At 44.6% G+C, this 14,491-nt stretch overlaps 2 protein-coding genes across 3 annotated transcripts; one reads left to right on the forward strand and one right to left on the reverse strand.

Annotated features, from left to right (window-relative positions):
• Positions 1–5: 5 nt before the first annotated feature.
• Positions 6–9,631, forward strand: FASTKD3 (FAST kinase domains 3). Of its 2 annotated transcripts, none has more exons than XM_028738408.2 (7): positions 6–302; positions 2,202–3,668; positions 4,071–4,156; positions 4,522–4,696; positions 5,609–5,678; positions 6,119–6,233; positions 7,471–9,631. In XM_028738408.2, exons 1-7 carry the CDS (start codon positions 161–163, stop codon positions 7,567–7,569), a joined length of 2,154 nt encoding a protein of 717 aa, XP_028594241.2. In that variant the 5' UTR covers positions 6–160; the 3' UTR covers positions 7,570–9,631. The 2 variants fall into 2 exon arrangements, 1 of the variants encoding a protein (XP_028594241.2); XR_013394078.1 differs by having other exon boundaries at positions 9–302; positions 6,124–6,233.
• Positions 9,632–9,791: 160 nt separating this feature from the next.
• On the reverse strand, positions 9,792–13,564 carry CFAP90 (cilia and flagella associated protein 90). Its single transcript, XM_028738413.2, has 3 exons — positions 12,651–13,564; positions 11,251–11,367; positions 9,792–10,435 (listed from the first exon to the last, which is right to left on the reverse strand). Exons 1-3 carry the CDS (start codon positions 12,834–12,836, stop codon positions 10,256–10,258), a joined length of 483 nt encoding a protein of 160 aa, XP_028594246.1. The 5' UTR covers positions 12,837–13,564; the 3' UTR covers positions 9,792–10,255.
• Positions 13,565–14,491: the final 927 nt, after the last annotated feature.

The following is a 14,491-nucleotide window of genomic DNA, read 5'->3' on the forward strand; positions in this document are numbered from 1 at the left end:
CCGCCGCGACTCCCCCGCGCGCACGCGCCGAGGCCGGAGTGTCTCGCGGGGCGACCTCCCCTTGTTGCTGGAGGGCGAAGCCTGACCCGCCCGAGGGAGCCAAGGACGCTCTTCTGAATCACCGGCCTTGAGTTTGCGCGCCGGGCCCTCGCGAGGGGTGATGGGAGTTGTGGTCCGGCTCCATCCGGCGGCTCGAAGGCCCCGCCCTTTCACTTCCGGGGTCGTGCAGTTGAACCCCCGCTTCCTAGGCCGAACCGGAAGGCGGGAAGCGCCGCTCTCCCCACATTTCCGCGGAGAAGCGGGTAAGGCTCCCTGGCAGCCCCAAGCGAAGCCTCGCCTCCGACCTGGGCGCGCGGGATTTCAGGGCTCAGGACCCCGCGCGCCTGAGCATGGGCGGAGCGACGCAGGGCAGATCCGGGAGGCCTCCCTTTCCAGCTCCCTCCCCTCAGGCCCGCCCCTCCCGCAGGAGAGGGCCTTCTCGGGGGTGGCTCCTCCCTGCATAGGGAAGCCAAATTGGCTCCCTCTTGACTGCCTTGCTGTTTTTGTTATAATTATCTGTATGTTTTAAACACACACATATCTTTGTCCTTTAATGACCCCCATGCTTTTAGCTAAAAGTGACCTGTCTATCTGAAGTTTAGATAGATTTCGCCTGAGTCATAATGTAATGCAACATTTCCTGGTAGAACCCAGCTGGTGTTGTGGGGAGGGGTCCTCTTGAGAACATAACTGAAGTCCCTTCTCGCCACAGCTCAGCACAAGAGATATCGCTTGCAATGTTTGTACCAGAATGTTTGTACCAGCTTGATTTGATGTTTGTTTGGATGTCCTATGGCTTCTTTTTACTGAGGCTCTTAAGTCTAACAAATGCTTGTGGGGTGGGCAAGGGAATTTGCCCTCCTAGCCAGCTCTCCCAGTTCTATGCTGTCCTTCAGTAGCAGGCAAACCAATGCGCATCTGTGTGATTAAGGAAGATATGGCAAGCAGTGGTGCCTGACCCCCACAGGCCAGCCGTCCTCCAAGGACTGAGAGTGCACAAGGATTTAACATCCTAATTCTTTAGGACCTATTGCATGCGCTGATTTCCTTGGCTGCCCATACTGTTACCATTTGCTTAGATCACTGTCAGAAGCATTTCAAACAAGCACAGGTTTCTAGAGATTGAATTCCAAAATCTCAGCCTTACAGCCCATAATTCTTGCTCTCGATTGGGGTTAGGGATCTTACCTCTCTTTGGCCAGATCACTCCATATTTACATCACCTATACAATCCCCACCAACATAGAGCTTTTCCCGTTGCAAGATGTAACTTCATTCCATCTTGCTTCTGCAAGGAAGCTTCTTGAAAATCCCATATTTAGAAAGGCATTGTCCTTGTGGTATAAAACAGGTTGAAACCATTGCACATGTTTTATTTTACTGTCCATTTTTATGCTGAAATCGGCAAGAAATATTTAAATCTCATGCTGAAAGAAAGGTTTAATTGCCCGGATTTATCCAAGGTTTCCTTTCTACTGACATTATGGTGAATGTAGCAAAATTTCTGAGAGATGCCATGAAATGATGTCGCTGTAAGACTTGAGAGGCACTTTTTAACCTTATGACGTCTATCTGTTTTATCTTAAAGTATCTGCTTTCATGAACAGATGCCAATTTTACACTTTGACTTATACTTGTAACCCGTGTATGCCAGTAAAGGATTAATACTTAGGCCATGGGCCAGTGGATCATCAGTCTGCCTGTAATTTCAGCTCAGTGCATTTATTTATTCACTTCTTGTTCACTGTAAAGAAGTTAGTATTCCATGCTTTACATTATTAAGCATTAATTCCATGCCGCGGAAATCCAGATTCCATACTAAGAAAAGCCAACCCTTACTCTAGGCTCCTGGAATTTCAACAGCCACTGCCCATCACACTTTGAAGCATAGCTTTGCATCTATAACGGCTAGAAATGTGATTCTCCATGAATATGGAAATTTGAGGTTATTAAGACACTTGATTCTTTGGACAGTACCATGTTATGTACTTAGTCTCCCCTTCTGTAGAACTATGGGATGGACACAGTCCTCATTGTGCCATCTCTTGACCTTTCTTTTCATGCTGTTTTTAAAAAAATAAATAATAATAATAAAAGCTCTCGAAGGCTAACCAGGATATCTCTATAGTGACACTGACTTTTAGTTGTTGTTTTTCTTTCAGGGAGAAATGTTCAAAGCAGACCTGAAATGGCTTCCATGAATTTTAGATGTATCCAGGCATCTATTTCTAGAATGCAAGCATGTAGGCAGCTACTAACTCGAGGCACAGCCTTGAACCATTTTGGCCAGCAAATTAGGCAGTTCAGGTTATGTCTCCATGGTTCTTCAACATTGCGAACAGTGTGTTCAGTCTGTGGTTTTCAGTGCACGGCTTGTAGAAACTATCATATGGAACTGGGAAATCACCCCAGCTATGTTACGGGAATGGTGCAACTCCATGGAGAAGCTGGTAACAGTGTAAAATCTGGCAGCACGTGGACAGATGAACAGGTGTTTTTGAAGAAGTTGAACGGTTTCTGTTCATACAAAGACATTTTCAGATTTGTAAGCACATTGGAAAGTTTATCTGACACCATGGTGGCAGCTGTCCTTCAGCGGTTGTGTGATGTTCAACTGGAGGACAGTATGTTGAATAATCCAGAAGAGGTGATGGAGGATGAAGTCTTCAGGTCACTTTGCTTCCAGCTGGAACAAGAATCACCAAGCCTATCTGAATCTGGTCTTGTAAATTCACTAAATGCTTTGATAAAATTACGTGTGGATCCCTGGAGTACCTTGATGGTTCGTTTGGTGTCAGAGAGCCAAGAACGTCTTGATAAAGGCCAGATGACTATTAGAAATCTGTGTGTTCTTGGAGAATCCTTGTTCAATCTAGAGGGTCCAAGTTGTGCTATTCTGGAACAAATTATGGACCAAGTTCAAAGTACAAACCTGGAGGACTGGAAGGCTGATGAAATGGCTATGGTCTACAAAATGCTGCAGCTGGGTCTCGGGGAGAGAGGGAAGTACCAAGCCCTATTAAACAAAATGAGCAATTTAACGGTAACTCGGGTTCCTCAGTTCAGCCCTGAAATGACAAGTACAGTGTTAAATGCTCTGGTGGTTCTTGATCAAACCCAAGCCGTTCCTCTAGTGATAAAGCTTTGCAAGCATTCAGTACGGCACATCCCATATTTCACTGACAATGAGCTAGAAAAGGTGCTGGAGGCGTTCATTCATTTTGGACACAACGACCAGTTCTTCACTGAAGCTCTAGAAAAACATGTTGCCAAATACGCCTTCACCATGCATCCCTGTGCCGTTTCCAAAGTCATGCAGTTCTGCAGCAGGAAGCGCATCCTTTCTAAAAGCATCTTCAATGCAGTGGCAGAAAGTTTCATCTACAATGCTGACAACTTCACCACTGCTCAGATCGCTGAGCAGATTATTCCATTTGGGAAACTCAACTATTTGCCTCCGTGTGCTCCTTCTCTTTTCCAAAAGCTTGAAAGGATACTCAGCACTCGATCGGCCCAGTTTCAGCCTCATGTATTCTTGAGCCTTCTTCATGCATGCACCCTAGTTGAACGCTATCCCCTGAATTTCCTGGCAAAAGTCTTTAGTCCCTATTTTCTGCAGCAGTTGCAAGGTAAGTATATAGCTTGTCTAGGGATGTGGATGTTCAGAAATGTCACCTCATATAAATGACATGCCCCTGGTAACATTGTTAACTCACATGGGCTAGTAATGGAAGTTGTGAATTCACATTGGAGAACAGGAGTGGGTCTTGGAGAGACCTTGGGAAATTACATCTGCAGTAGGATTGAAGTGGGGCAGGAGCTCAGGGGCAGCCTCCCAGTATTTCGTTAGTTGTACAGCAGAGTTGGTAGCAAATCTTACTTTACACTCCCCTTGGTGACTCTGGTAGCTTTCCTGTGAAATGAAAGCTTAGGAAATAGCTTTAAGCAGCTGTTTCTTAGCCCCCCCCTTTTTTAAAGGGAAATAAATTGTGTAACCATCTTTCTTGATGCCTCTGATTCTTTTATCCCAGCTGAAGGACCTGGTTTGAAGAAGTCTGTTCTTTCTCAGTTGACCCAGCTATTTCTAACAGTTACACTGGAGTGTCCTTCCTATGAGGTATGAGAATATGCTATTCCTTTTTGTGCATGTTTTGATCCTGCACATGTTTATTCAGAATAGGCAACAGTGTTGCATGATAAAATGAGCAGCCTTAAGTAATGATGCTAATTAGTAACTGTCAATAGCAGCAGTCATACCGGATTTTGCTGGTAGCTTAGTGTTCCGTGCGTGGCCCGTTGGGCTTTCAGTTCAGCAGAGTACCTATATAAGGACCTTCCAAAAAAAGACTGCAAATAACTTGTTCTGTGCCACCAAGTGTTCCCTTGCAACCCATTCCTGTCCTTGTACCAAACTGCTTGCATATTTATTATTATTTCTACCTGCAGGAAGAAACTGCTTATTTTCCTCTCCTGTCTTAATAGGGTCCCCAACTCCTTCCCAAGTACATTGTCAAGTCCTTTCTCACGCCAGATCGTTCAATGGAGTCCTTGGTAGACAGTCACCTCTACAGCAGAGTAAAGGCTGGCCTCACTGACCTCTTGGGGGCCCGGATATATTTTGCCTCTCACGTGTTGACACCATACTGCTATACTCTGGGTAGGGAAGCTGTTGCTAATGCGTGTCTTGCTGAATGCAAATGTTAATGGTCATAGTCCCATAATTGTGAAAATTTCTGTTTCAGTGTGTAAAGTAATGCTGCATTAATCTTCAACAGACCTGTACTTTGCATGAATGAATGCAGTAACAAACAAAACAAACAAACCCTTCACAAAGTTCTAGCTGATCCCTGACATGATTGCTTCTCCTAAATAGTAGAGTTACTTGCCAAATGCCTCCTTGCTCAGCATAATATTGCGTGAAATTCCCATGGTTGTGTGTGTCAGTATCCGGTTGACTGCCAGATACTATACTATTCTGCAGAAGGAAAAGGGGTCCTTACCATCATAGAAATCCTCTTTTGACCCATCCACCCCCACCCCCCATTTTCCATTCACATGCAGACTAAATGAGTTGGAAATAGGATGTGGACGATACTTTTATCCTCTTGCTACCTTTAATACTTAATGTTTTTCTATTATGAGAGATGGATTTCTTTTAACAGATCTCATACTTTGCATTCATATCAAGTGTAGATAAGAAGCAGAAAGGCCCACATATGCTTTCCACATTCCAGATGGTAAAGAAGAATAATGCTCAAGTATTTTGGGTGGTTTTGCCCAAACAAAAAGAGGCACAACATATATAGTATATGCTATAGAAGAGGCATGTCCAACTTTCAAGAGACTGAGATCTACTCCCACTATTAAAAAAACTGGCAGTGATCTACCAAAATTGTAGAGATTTTTTTAGGAAGTCAAAATTGTTGGGCCTTTTTTCCTTTCCTTTTTCTGAGTCCGGGGGGGGGGGGGGGGAGGGCAGCGATCTACCACAGAGCCCTCGCAATCTACCTGTTGACCATCCCTGCTATAGAAACATAGTAACTTTTTTCTTGCTCCTTCCTCACACCAGATATTGAGATTAAACTCAATGATGAAGGATTTGTACTACCAGCTAATAGACATGAAGAGGCGTACCAAAGGTAAGCAAGATGCTAAATATAAACAGAGTAGTGCAAGTGGTGTACAATTTTCTGTTCTTTCAATTTGTGTCTTTGCTTGTTGCTTCCCTGGGGCTGCATCCCACAGGACTCCAGAAACATTTCAGTTAAACAATTGCACTGAGACAGACCACTTTCAAAGAACTTGTTCTGTGGCACCAGCCCATGGCAAGGTGTGCTCCTCCTGTGGGATCTTCCCCTGGGGTCGAGGTACTTCACAAGATTCTGTGTTTCAAATGCTAAGAGCAATATGACATCCCACCGCAGGGAAATGGCAGCCACATTGCACCATGGAGGTTTTGTCAGGTCTTTGTATTACCCAAGACGTGTAATAACCTAAAAAACAACAACTATGCAGGATGTCATAAAAGTTTGATTCAAATGCGATAAATATTTAATCTTATTTTGTGTTTGATTGGCAGAATAGCTCTCTGCATTGATGATCAAAGAAGATTTTGCACCAACAGTCACAATCTTCTTGGAAAAGAGGCCATTAAGCAAAGGCACCTACAGCTAGCTGGTTACGAAGTTGTGCAGGTAAATATTTGAAGTAGTTGGGGTGAATCAAATGGTTGCTGTTCAAAGCGGATAGGAAAATTGCAGGCAAGATAGTGTGAACAGCAGGTAGCACTGGAAATCCATATTGCTGCCTCAGACTCTCTTGAAGCTTGGGCTCTTAAGAGCTGATACCTACCCCCATTGAATGCTTAATCTGGACCTGGAAAATGTCAACAATTGCAGGCCAGTGGTTAATATCCTATTCCTGGGCAAGTTGCTGAAGAGAGTGGCAGCTGGCAAATGCTAGGATACTTCTGGATGAAGCTGGGATTTTTGTTTTGTTTTGGGGGTTTTTTTTAACCATTTTGATTTGGCTTCAGAACTGGCTTTGGCACAGAGAAACTGCCTTGGTCATAACGAGATGACCTTTCCCAAGAAAGAGAAGGGCAGTGGAGCGTGGCTCTGCTGGATTCCTCAGACCTCTCAGCGGCTTTCAGTACTGTTGACCATGGCATCCTTCTTAACAGTCTGACTGAGCTGAGTGTTGAAGGCACTGCTTAGGACTGGTCCTGCTTCTATTTGGAGGAGCAGTTCCAGAGGGTAGGGCTGTTGGAGCACCGCTTGACCCTATGGCAGCTTTGCTTGGGGTCCCCACAAGGTTCCACACTCTGCCCCAGGCTGTGGAACATCTACATGAAGCAGATGGAAGAGGTCATCCAGAGATTTGGTGTCAAGTGCCACCAATATACAGGTGACACCCAACTTTATCTCTTTGTCGCTGACTTCAGGCAAGGCTATGGGCATCCTGAAACAATTCATGGTCACAGTAATGGACTAGATTGGGGTTAATAAATGGAAACTCATTCCAGATGAGGCAGAGGTACTGTTATTGGGTGGTTCACTCCCCACAGGTGAATGGGATTGCTAGGAGAATTCTACCCTAGGTGTATATAATTCTTCCCAAAGATGGAATAGATCTATAAAAGTAGTTTCCAAACTTCTCCTGCCCCCCATGAACCACTTGAAGATCACTCAGCAGACCACTCAATGGTTTTTCTGCCTGTTGTATCAGTTGTGATGTGCTGTAGTGGCTGTGGATTGATTTTTAATTAAATTTTTATTGCTCTTTTTCTTATATCAAAAACTATAGGATACAATACATAAGAAAAAATAAGCAACAGACCAATTCCTCTAATTTCACAGAAGAAAAATTATCTGAGTTTGCTTCCTGAAAAATGCTTTCAGTAATACATTCTTCCTTCCTTTTAACTTTCAGATTCCATTTTTTGAATTTGAGTCACTGAAGACCAGAAGTGATATAGTGGAATACCTGCACAAGAAAATTTTTTCTAACTCTTATAGGCTCAGCTGGTGATTGAAATAGAATCCAAATGATGCTGACAGATCTATGAAGATTGGATTATTATTATTATTATTATTATTTTAAATTTGGGACTTGGTAAGCTACTGTGATTTTAAAAAAACTGAATCTTGTTTTCTGGGCCAGTCATTGAGTTATCGAATTGTAGAGCTGGAAGAGACCCCAAGGGTCATCTAGTCCAACCCCTCAGCTAAAGCATCCATGACAGATCCAACCTCTGCTTAAAAACCTTCAAGAAAGGAGAGTCCACCACCTCCTGAGGGAGACCGTTCCACTGTGGAACAGCTCAGTCCTCTAACAATACATAAAGAGAATGTGCCAAAAGGCTGGTAAAATACAACTACATTTATTTTTTAGTGTGACTGTATTCATCCCAAATAAAACGGGGAAAAATATTTTGTTACACTCCCCCCCCCCAGCCCAAAACAAATTGCCACAGGAAATGCCAAGAGATTTGTTATTTTCAGGCTATTGACTCTTCACGGATGCCTGAATTTGTGAGCTGAACTAGCAGTGACATTAAAGTGATGTTTAATGTTAATAGCTAGCAGGAGAGGCTATTTTACTAAGGGATCACAGGGAGGTGTGTTAGTTATTTCTTCCCCACTGCAATCCTGATTAAGACCAACACTGAAGCTGCTATATTGGTGCTAATGGAAACTCCCCTTCTAGGGCTAATTCCACCATTTGGACTATACAGGGGGAAAGGATTAAACTCATTCACTGAAAAAACACCCACATTTGCAGTGAAAGTGCTCCAACCTTGTTAGTTTCACCTCTAAGAAGTCCTTCCCCGTCTTGTTGCAACATCTTATAAGAGAGAGCTCCAGAACCATTTTAAAGCAGTTAAATGAAAACCCATCCCAGACACAACTTCCAGACACATTTGCTTGGACCCCAAAGTGTCAGGTCGCTTAGACATTGCCCTTTGGCTTCTGGCCCCTTAAAGTTACAATAATACCTGTGATGGCACTAAAAGAAACATCACTGCCAGTCCAAGTGGCTCGTAAGTTTCTTCCAAATTGCTTCTCGCCTCAAGCCATGGTTGTGTCTGCCTGCTTTTTACAGCTACAAGCCAAGAGCTGTAACAATAACAATACTGTATGGAAATAGAGATTTAAATAGATATTTGGGGCTGTAAATCTTGATTTGAATAATTCCCTTCAAGCACTAGGGCAGGGATCGCCTGGCACATTTTGAATTCTGAGAAAGTGCCATGGACACCCTTCAAAAAATGGCTGCCATGGAGGAGAGGCATAATAGAAAATTGGGGAGACTTTAGTAATTGCCATCATTCCCACACCTGGATAACCTCTGGCTTACAATGGGAAGTCTGCTATGTCCTGCTGATCCTGAGTGTGGAGTGCACAATATTGATTCTCTCTCAGACAAACACACAGAGGATGTTGCTGCCTAATTGCAACAGGGAGCATTCCCCAGTACCAAGTTACAAGGTGCCCGCACCACATTCACACTCAGGTGCACATAGAACCATCAGGTGATAGAACTGTAGAGTCATCTAGTCCCACCCCCTGCAATGTAGGAATCTCAACAAAGCAGACACATACAGACCGCAGGCACACAGCCATTGGTCTGCCACCCACACAGACATCTCTCTCACACAGGCCACAAATACCTGTGTTCCTTCTCTCAAAGAGCATTTATGCTCCTCCCCCCCCCCCCCTTCTCACTACTCAGGCAGCTCTTCCTCTGGGCACCCATGGGATTTTTCCCCAGACCAGAGTGGGGAAGTAAGTGAGAGGGGTTGGAGCAGGCTAGTTTCTCACAAAAAATTGGCGGAATGCTGCTTATATATTTTGCTTCATATCTCAGATTCTAAAATACTATAAGCTTTTCTTAAAAATGAATCTGGGGGTTATGGTTCATCCCAGATGCATCAAAGAAGGCCTTTGCAGGCGCCATAACACCTCTGAATGTGAGGTTGGTGACCCTTGAACTTGGACACAGCTCCAGCCCAAGTTTGGTGGGCTGCCTTTGGCTCTGTGAATCATGATGTGCATACTGTACTGTCAAATAAATGCATATCTTTTCCTAAGCTTTTTTATTTTGCAGATTTATCATTATCTGAGCATTCTGAATGCATGGATGAATAATTTTGCTTTATAACTATACTAAGCTGTTAACACTATAAGACATGGTAACGATGAGATATGCAACAAGGTTTTGTTTCCAAGAATGAGGGGAGAAAAGACACATTAAGCAAAAGCATGTTGTCAGCACCTTCATTTGTGATCTAACATCCATTGATTTGTGAATCAAAGCTCTAACCTGCATATTATTAGCATGTCATAAGAAATGGTTGAGTCTAGTACTCACAGACAAGCACATGGCTGCTTTAGCAAGCAGGATGCACTGAAAAAAGCGGAAACCCCCTTGTCATGGGAGCAACTGCGCCCTCTTCCCCGAATATTGTATTATGAGCTAATGCTCCTTGTAGACTGCTGTTGTGAGCTGCTCGTTGTATAAATGTTGCCATGTTACAGGCACATTCAAGTAAAACATGCCTCACTTAATTTAGCAACCCTGCAAAGAATTCATCAGATGATATGATGCAATATTGGATTTCCCCCAAAATCCCAGTAGCACAGTACAGGAAATAATACAGAAACAAAACCCAGGCACATTAATTCTTCCCTGCTATCAATCACAACAAGTAGCCTTAGGTTGCTTCAATGTTTCTGGATGATTTTTCTATCAAGCAAGCTATTCCATTTTTCCTGTAGAATTCCGCCTGAACGTGTTTAATGCGCACATGGTCTCTGACCAGCTGCTCCACGGGCTTGTCTATGCGTCGCCCATATTCAGAGGAGGACAAGACTGCCATAGGCCTTGCTTTTTCCTGTTAAGAAATGTTAGATGTTATTTCTGAGTATGGCAAGAGGGTGAAACTGGTGGTTAGTGCAGGGCTGCTGCCAAAATGTTCTTTCCTCCGCTCCCTGCCCATCTTGTGGTATCATTCTGTCAGGTGCCTTCCCACTTTTGATCCACATCCAGAGCAAAGGTGGAACAGGGTGAGGGGGACAGGATGGGGGTGGAGGAACAGACCTGTGTCGTCCTAGTGGTGCAGCAATGAAATTGCTAGCACATTTGCTAAGCAGGGTCTGGTCTGGTTTAAATTTGGATGGGGGAAACTACCAAGATTTCTGCATTGCAGGGGGCTGAACTAGATGACCCCGGGAGGCCCTTCCAACTCTTTGGTTCTATAAATGGTGGTGGGTGTTTCATGGGACTGTGCTTTGGGTTTGCATTTGTGTTCTTGGTGCTCCTGGTTGCCCTCCTCTAGGTGCACTTCATTGTCAGTGTCCTTTACTGTCTATAGTCTTTAGTATCATTACTGTTGCTGGTGGGAGAGGAGCATTCATAAAATTGACACAGCTATGGTCCATGAAGTGGGTTCAGAGTGACCACTAGCTGTTCTTGTCGCCTCCTCAAACCTACACAATACTTAGCATTTGTAAAGCACTTTGCAGCAGGTGTGGCAGCCTGTGGCTCCCCAGCTATTGATGAACTGCCACTCCCACCAGCTCCAGCCGGCAAGGCCAGTGGCCAAGGAGGAGGGGAGCTGCAGTTCTCATGACTGGGAGAACAGAAAGATGAGCAAATAGTGATTGCTGTCAAACTGCAGCCCAGTCAAGAGATCATCAATTTGGTCACCTCATCATTAATATGAAGTCCTCTGCTTTTGGCGTGTTCTCTGTCACAGCGGTGGAGTTTTTCGTCATAGCCCATGGGTCTTTTAAAGATGCAGTCGTACAGGGAAACAATTCCTGGCTTAAAAATAAAGGGGGGAAGAAATGCCATGCCGTTAACTGACAAGATGACACAGGTTACAAAGAATCATACCAATAAAGCTGACAGATATAATGAGGTTTGGTTGAGTCTGCTGTGAGCACAATGCCCACGTGCGCTTTTCATGACGGCAGCACCACATAGCTTTAACATTCAGCCCTGACGCTGAAAATCGATCTGGAGCCGAGAACTGCGCATAGATTGGAGCACTGCCTTTGGCATTGCTACAGCTGTCCCACACGCTTCTTCCCAATTAATGTATCATGTAATAGGTTAAAGAGCTTTTGTGAAGATGGAGGCCACTGAAGCCTCTCGATAGTGACCTCCTGAGCTGCCCTTCTGTCACAAAGAGGCAGGACACAGAACTCTCCTAAGGGACAGAAAAGCTCAGATCCCAGAGGGGGGACTGTAAACAGAAGGATCTAGGAAAGGAGTAAGAAGAAACAAGAGTCTAAGGAAACAAGAACCAGCAGAATGACTCCAAGGACAAATACAGACTATTCCTTGTGAAGGAGAAAAAGCAGGTACATGACCCTCATTTTACCACTTAGGGCTCACGCATACTTCCACTTCTCGCACCACTTTTCCCCAGGGAAAGCTGAACTTTACCACTGAACAAACGGCAGTCAGGTTTTCCAGGGATTGATGTTCCAGGGATTGAGCAGTAAAGGTTGGGTTTTCCCAGGGAAAGTGGCAGGACAAACAGAAAACCGCTTGGACCCATGCTTTCTTGCCACGGGACAAGTGGAAGTCTGGACAAGTCGTTTTCCAAATGGGCCAGTCCAGAGCTGGCACCAATGGAAGGTTGTGTGTGTGCAAATATTGAGAAATTACCTGTAGCACAGATATAACTGCTAATAGAGAATTTACTAGAAGAAGAAGAGTTTGGATTTGATATCCCGCTTTATCACTATCCTAAAGAGTCTCAGAGCGGCTCACAATCTCCTTTCCCTTCCTCCCCCACAACAAACACTCTGTGAGGTGAGTGGGGCTGAGAGACTTCAGAGAAGTGTGACTGGCCCAAGGTCACCCAGCAGCTGCATGTGGAGGAGCGGAGACGCGAATCCGGTTCGCCAGATTACGAGTCCACCGCTCTCAACCACTACACCACACTGGCTCCCTATTAGCTGCTTTTAGCTGCTCAAAGTTTTGAGTTGCCTTTCACTCTCTCCCCCTCCTTCCCACTTTGTTCCTTCAGTGAAACAGCAGTTCAAAACTGGATTCCTTCCTCCTCACGACTGCTCCTTCCCCTCTGCTCTACGCACCTTGCTCTCTTGGTGAAAATAGCTGAGTTCAGGGGGATCTTTGCGTCGGGGGGGAACATAGCTGAAGGCTGACTGTGCTGAGAGTGGCAGCTGGTGTTTCCTTATTAGTTGTTCATTGATGCCTCCCAGTTCCTCCAACTCTTCCTCTTCTGCTCCCAGTTCTTCCCCATTTTGGGCTTCTTGCATTCCCTACTGAAGCCTAAAAGCTTTGCTGGGAGGCAGGCTGGCTGCCTTCAGGGCTCCAGTGGCCGCTTTTGCTCCAGCCAGCCCCCCCCCCCCCCGTCTGCTGAGTTCTTTGGTTACTAAGAGACGGTCTGTGATGTCAGACAACATATAAAGGAGACTGGAAGGCTGAGAAAAGCTGCTTCTGCGTGAACAAAGGAGCTTAAAACCAATTTGTCTAGAGGAGATTGCAGCAAAAGGCCACAAGTATTCCTGGATCTGACAAGGATCACTAAAGCTGGGCTTGAGAATGAATTCACTGGACAGGGTCTTCCGTATGATGTTGTATAGCTTCCAAAATGTGAGACACCCACATCAATGATGGATAGGCCGGCCAGGCTCCAGGAGGTGGGGATGCATCCATCTGGAAGAGGGGCCAAAGGTGCTAAAGCAATGGGGAAGGCATTAAAGATTGAATAAGCGGAGAAACTGGACATTATTGATTTGTGCTTACAAAGAGGCTGCTGGGAGGCTCAGATGTTCCTCAGCAGCAGCTGCTATTGAAGAGCACCTGGAACCATAGAGCATTACAGCAGTTCCATGTGCAGCCTTTTGGGCTGCCTTGTTTTCTCTTATTTCTTTGCATTGCTCATTTAAGAAGGCCCTTTTGTCTCTCCTTGCTACTTTTTGGAAATCTGCATTCAGTTTCCTGTATCTTTCACTATCTCCCTCGCATTTTGCTTGCCTTCTCTCCCCCGCTATTTGTAAGGCCTCGTTGGACAGCCACTTTGCTTTCTTGCATTTCCTTTTTATTGGGATGGTTTTCGTTGCTGTCTCCTGTATAATGTTATGAGCCTCCATCCATAGTTCTTCAGACACTCTGTCCACCAAATCTAAATCCTTAAACCTGTTCCTCACTTCCACTGTATATTCATAAGGGATTTGATTTTGATTGTGTCTTACTGGCCCAGTGGTTTTTCCTACTTTCTTCAGTTTAAGCTGGAATTTTGCTATAAGAAGCTGATGATCTGAGCCACAGTCAGCTCCAGGTCTTGTTTTTGCTGACTGTATAGAGCTTCTCCATCTTTGGCTGCAGAGAATATAATCAATCTGATTTCGATGCTGCCCATCTGGTGATGTTCATGTGTAGAGTCGTCTCTTGTGTTGTTGGAAAAGAGTGTTTGTGATGACCAGCTTGTTCTCTTGACAGAACTCTACTAGCCTTTGCCCTGCTTCGTTTTGAACTCCAAGGCCAAACTTGCCAGTTCCTGTTATCTCTTGACTCCTACTTTAGCATTTCAATCTCCTATAATGAGAAGAACATCCTTCTTTGGTGTCATTTCTGGAAGGTGTTGTAAGTCTTCATAGAACTGGTCAATTTCAGTTTCTTCAGCACTGGTAGTTGGTGCATAAACTTGGATTACAGTGATGTTAAAAGGTCTGCCTTGGATTCATATCAAGATCATTCTGTCATTTTTGAGATTACATCCCAGTACAGCTTTCACTACTCTTTTGTTGACTATGAGGGCCACTCCATTTCTTTTACAGGATTCTTGCCCACAGTAGTAGATATGATGGTCATCCAAACTGAATTCGCCCATTCCTGTCCATTTTAGTTCACTAATGCCCAGGATGTCAACATTTATTCTTGCCATCTCATTTTTGACCACAGCTTACCA

Source organism: Podarcis muralis, chromosome 8 (assembly GCF_964188315.1).
Source record: "Podarcis muralis chromosome 8, rPodMur119.hap1.1, whole genome shotgun sequence".
In the NCBI taxonomy this organism is placed as follows: Eukaryota; Metazoa; Chordata; class Lepidosauria; order Squamata; family Lacertidae; genus Podarcis; species Podarcis muralis.

Bases quoted from the DNA above. Each gene is read 5' to 3' on its own strand.
- FASTKD3 (XM_028738408.2), top strand. From the start codon at position 161: ATGGGAGTTGTGGTCCGGCTCCATCCGGCGGCTCGAAGGCCCCGCCCT. The intron at 4,697-5,608 runs GTAGGGAAGCTG...TCCTCACACCAG, and splicing joins ACCATACTGCTATACTCTGG to ATATTGAGATTAAACTCAAT. The intron at 5,679-6,118 runs GTAAGCAAGATG...TTTGATTGGCAG, and splicing joins CATGAAGAGGCGTACCAAAG to AATAGCTCTCTGCATTGATG.
- CFAP90 (XM_028738413.2), bottom strand. From the start codon at position 12,836: ATGCAAGAAGCCCAAAATGGGGAAGAACTGGGAGCAGAAGAGGAAGAG. The intron at 11,368-12,650 runs GTGCGTAGAGCA...TTTATTTTTAAG, and splicing joins ATTTTCACCAAGAGAGCAAG to CCAGGAATTGTTTCCCTGTA. The intron at 10,436-11,250 runs GTGACCAAATTG...ATTTCTTAACAG, and splicing joins GACTTCATATTAATGATGAG to GAAAAAGCAAGGCCTATGGC.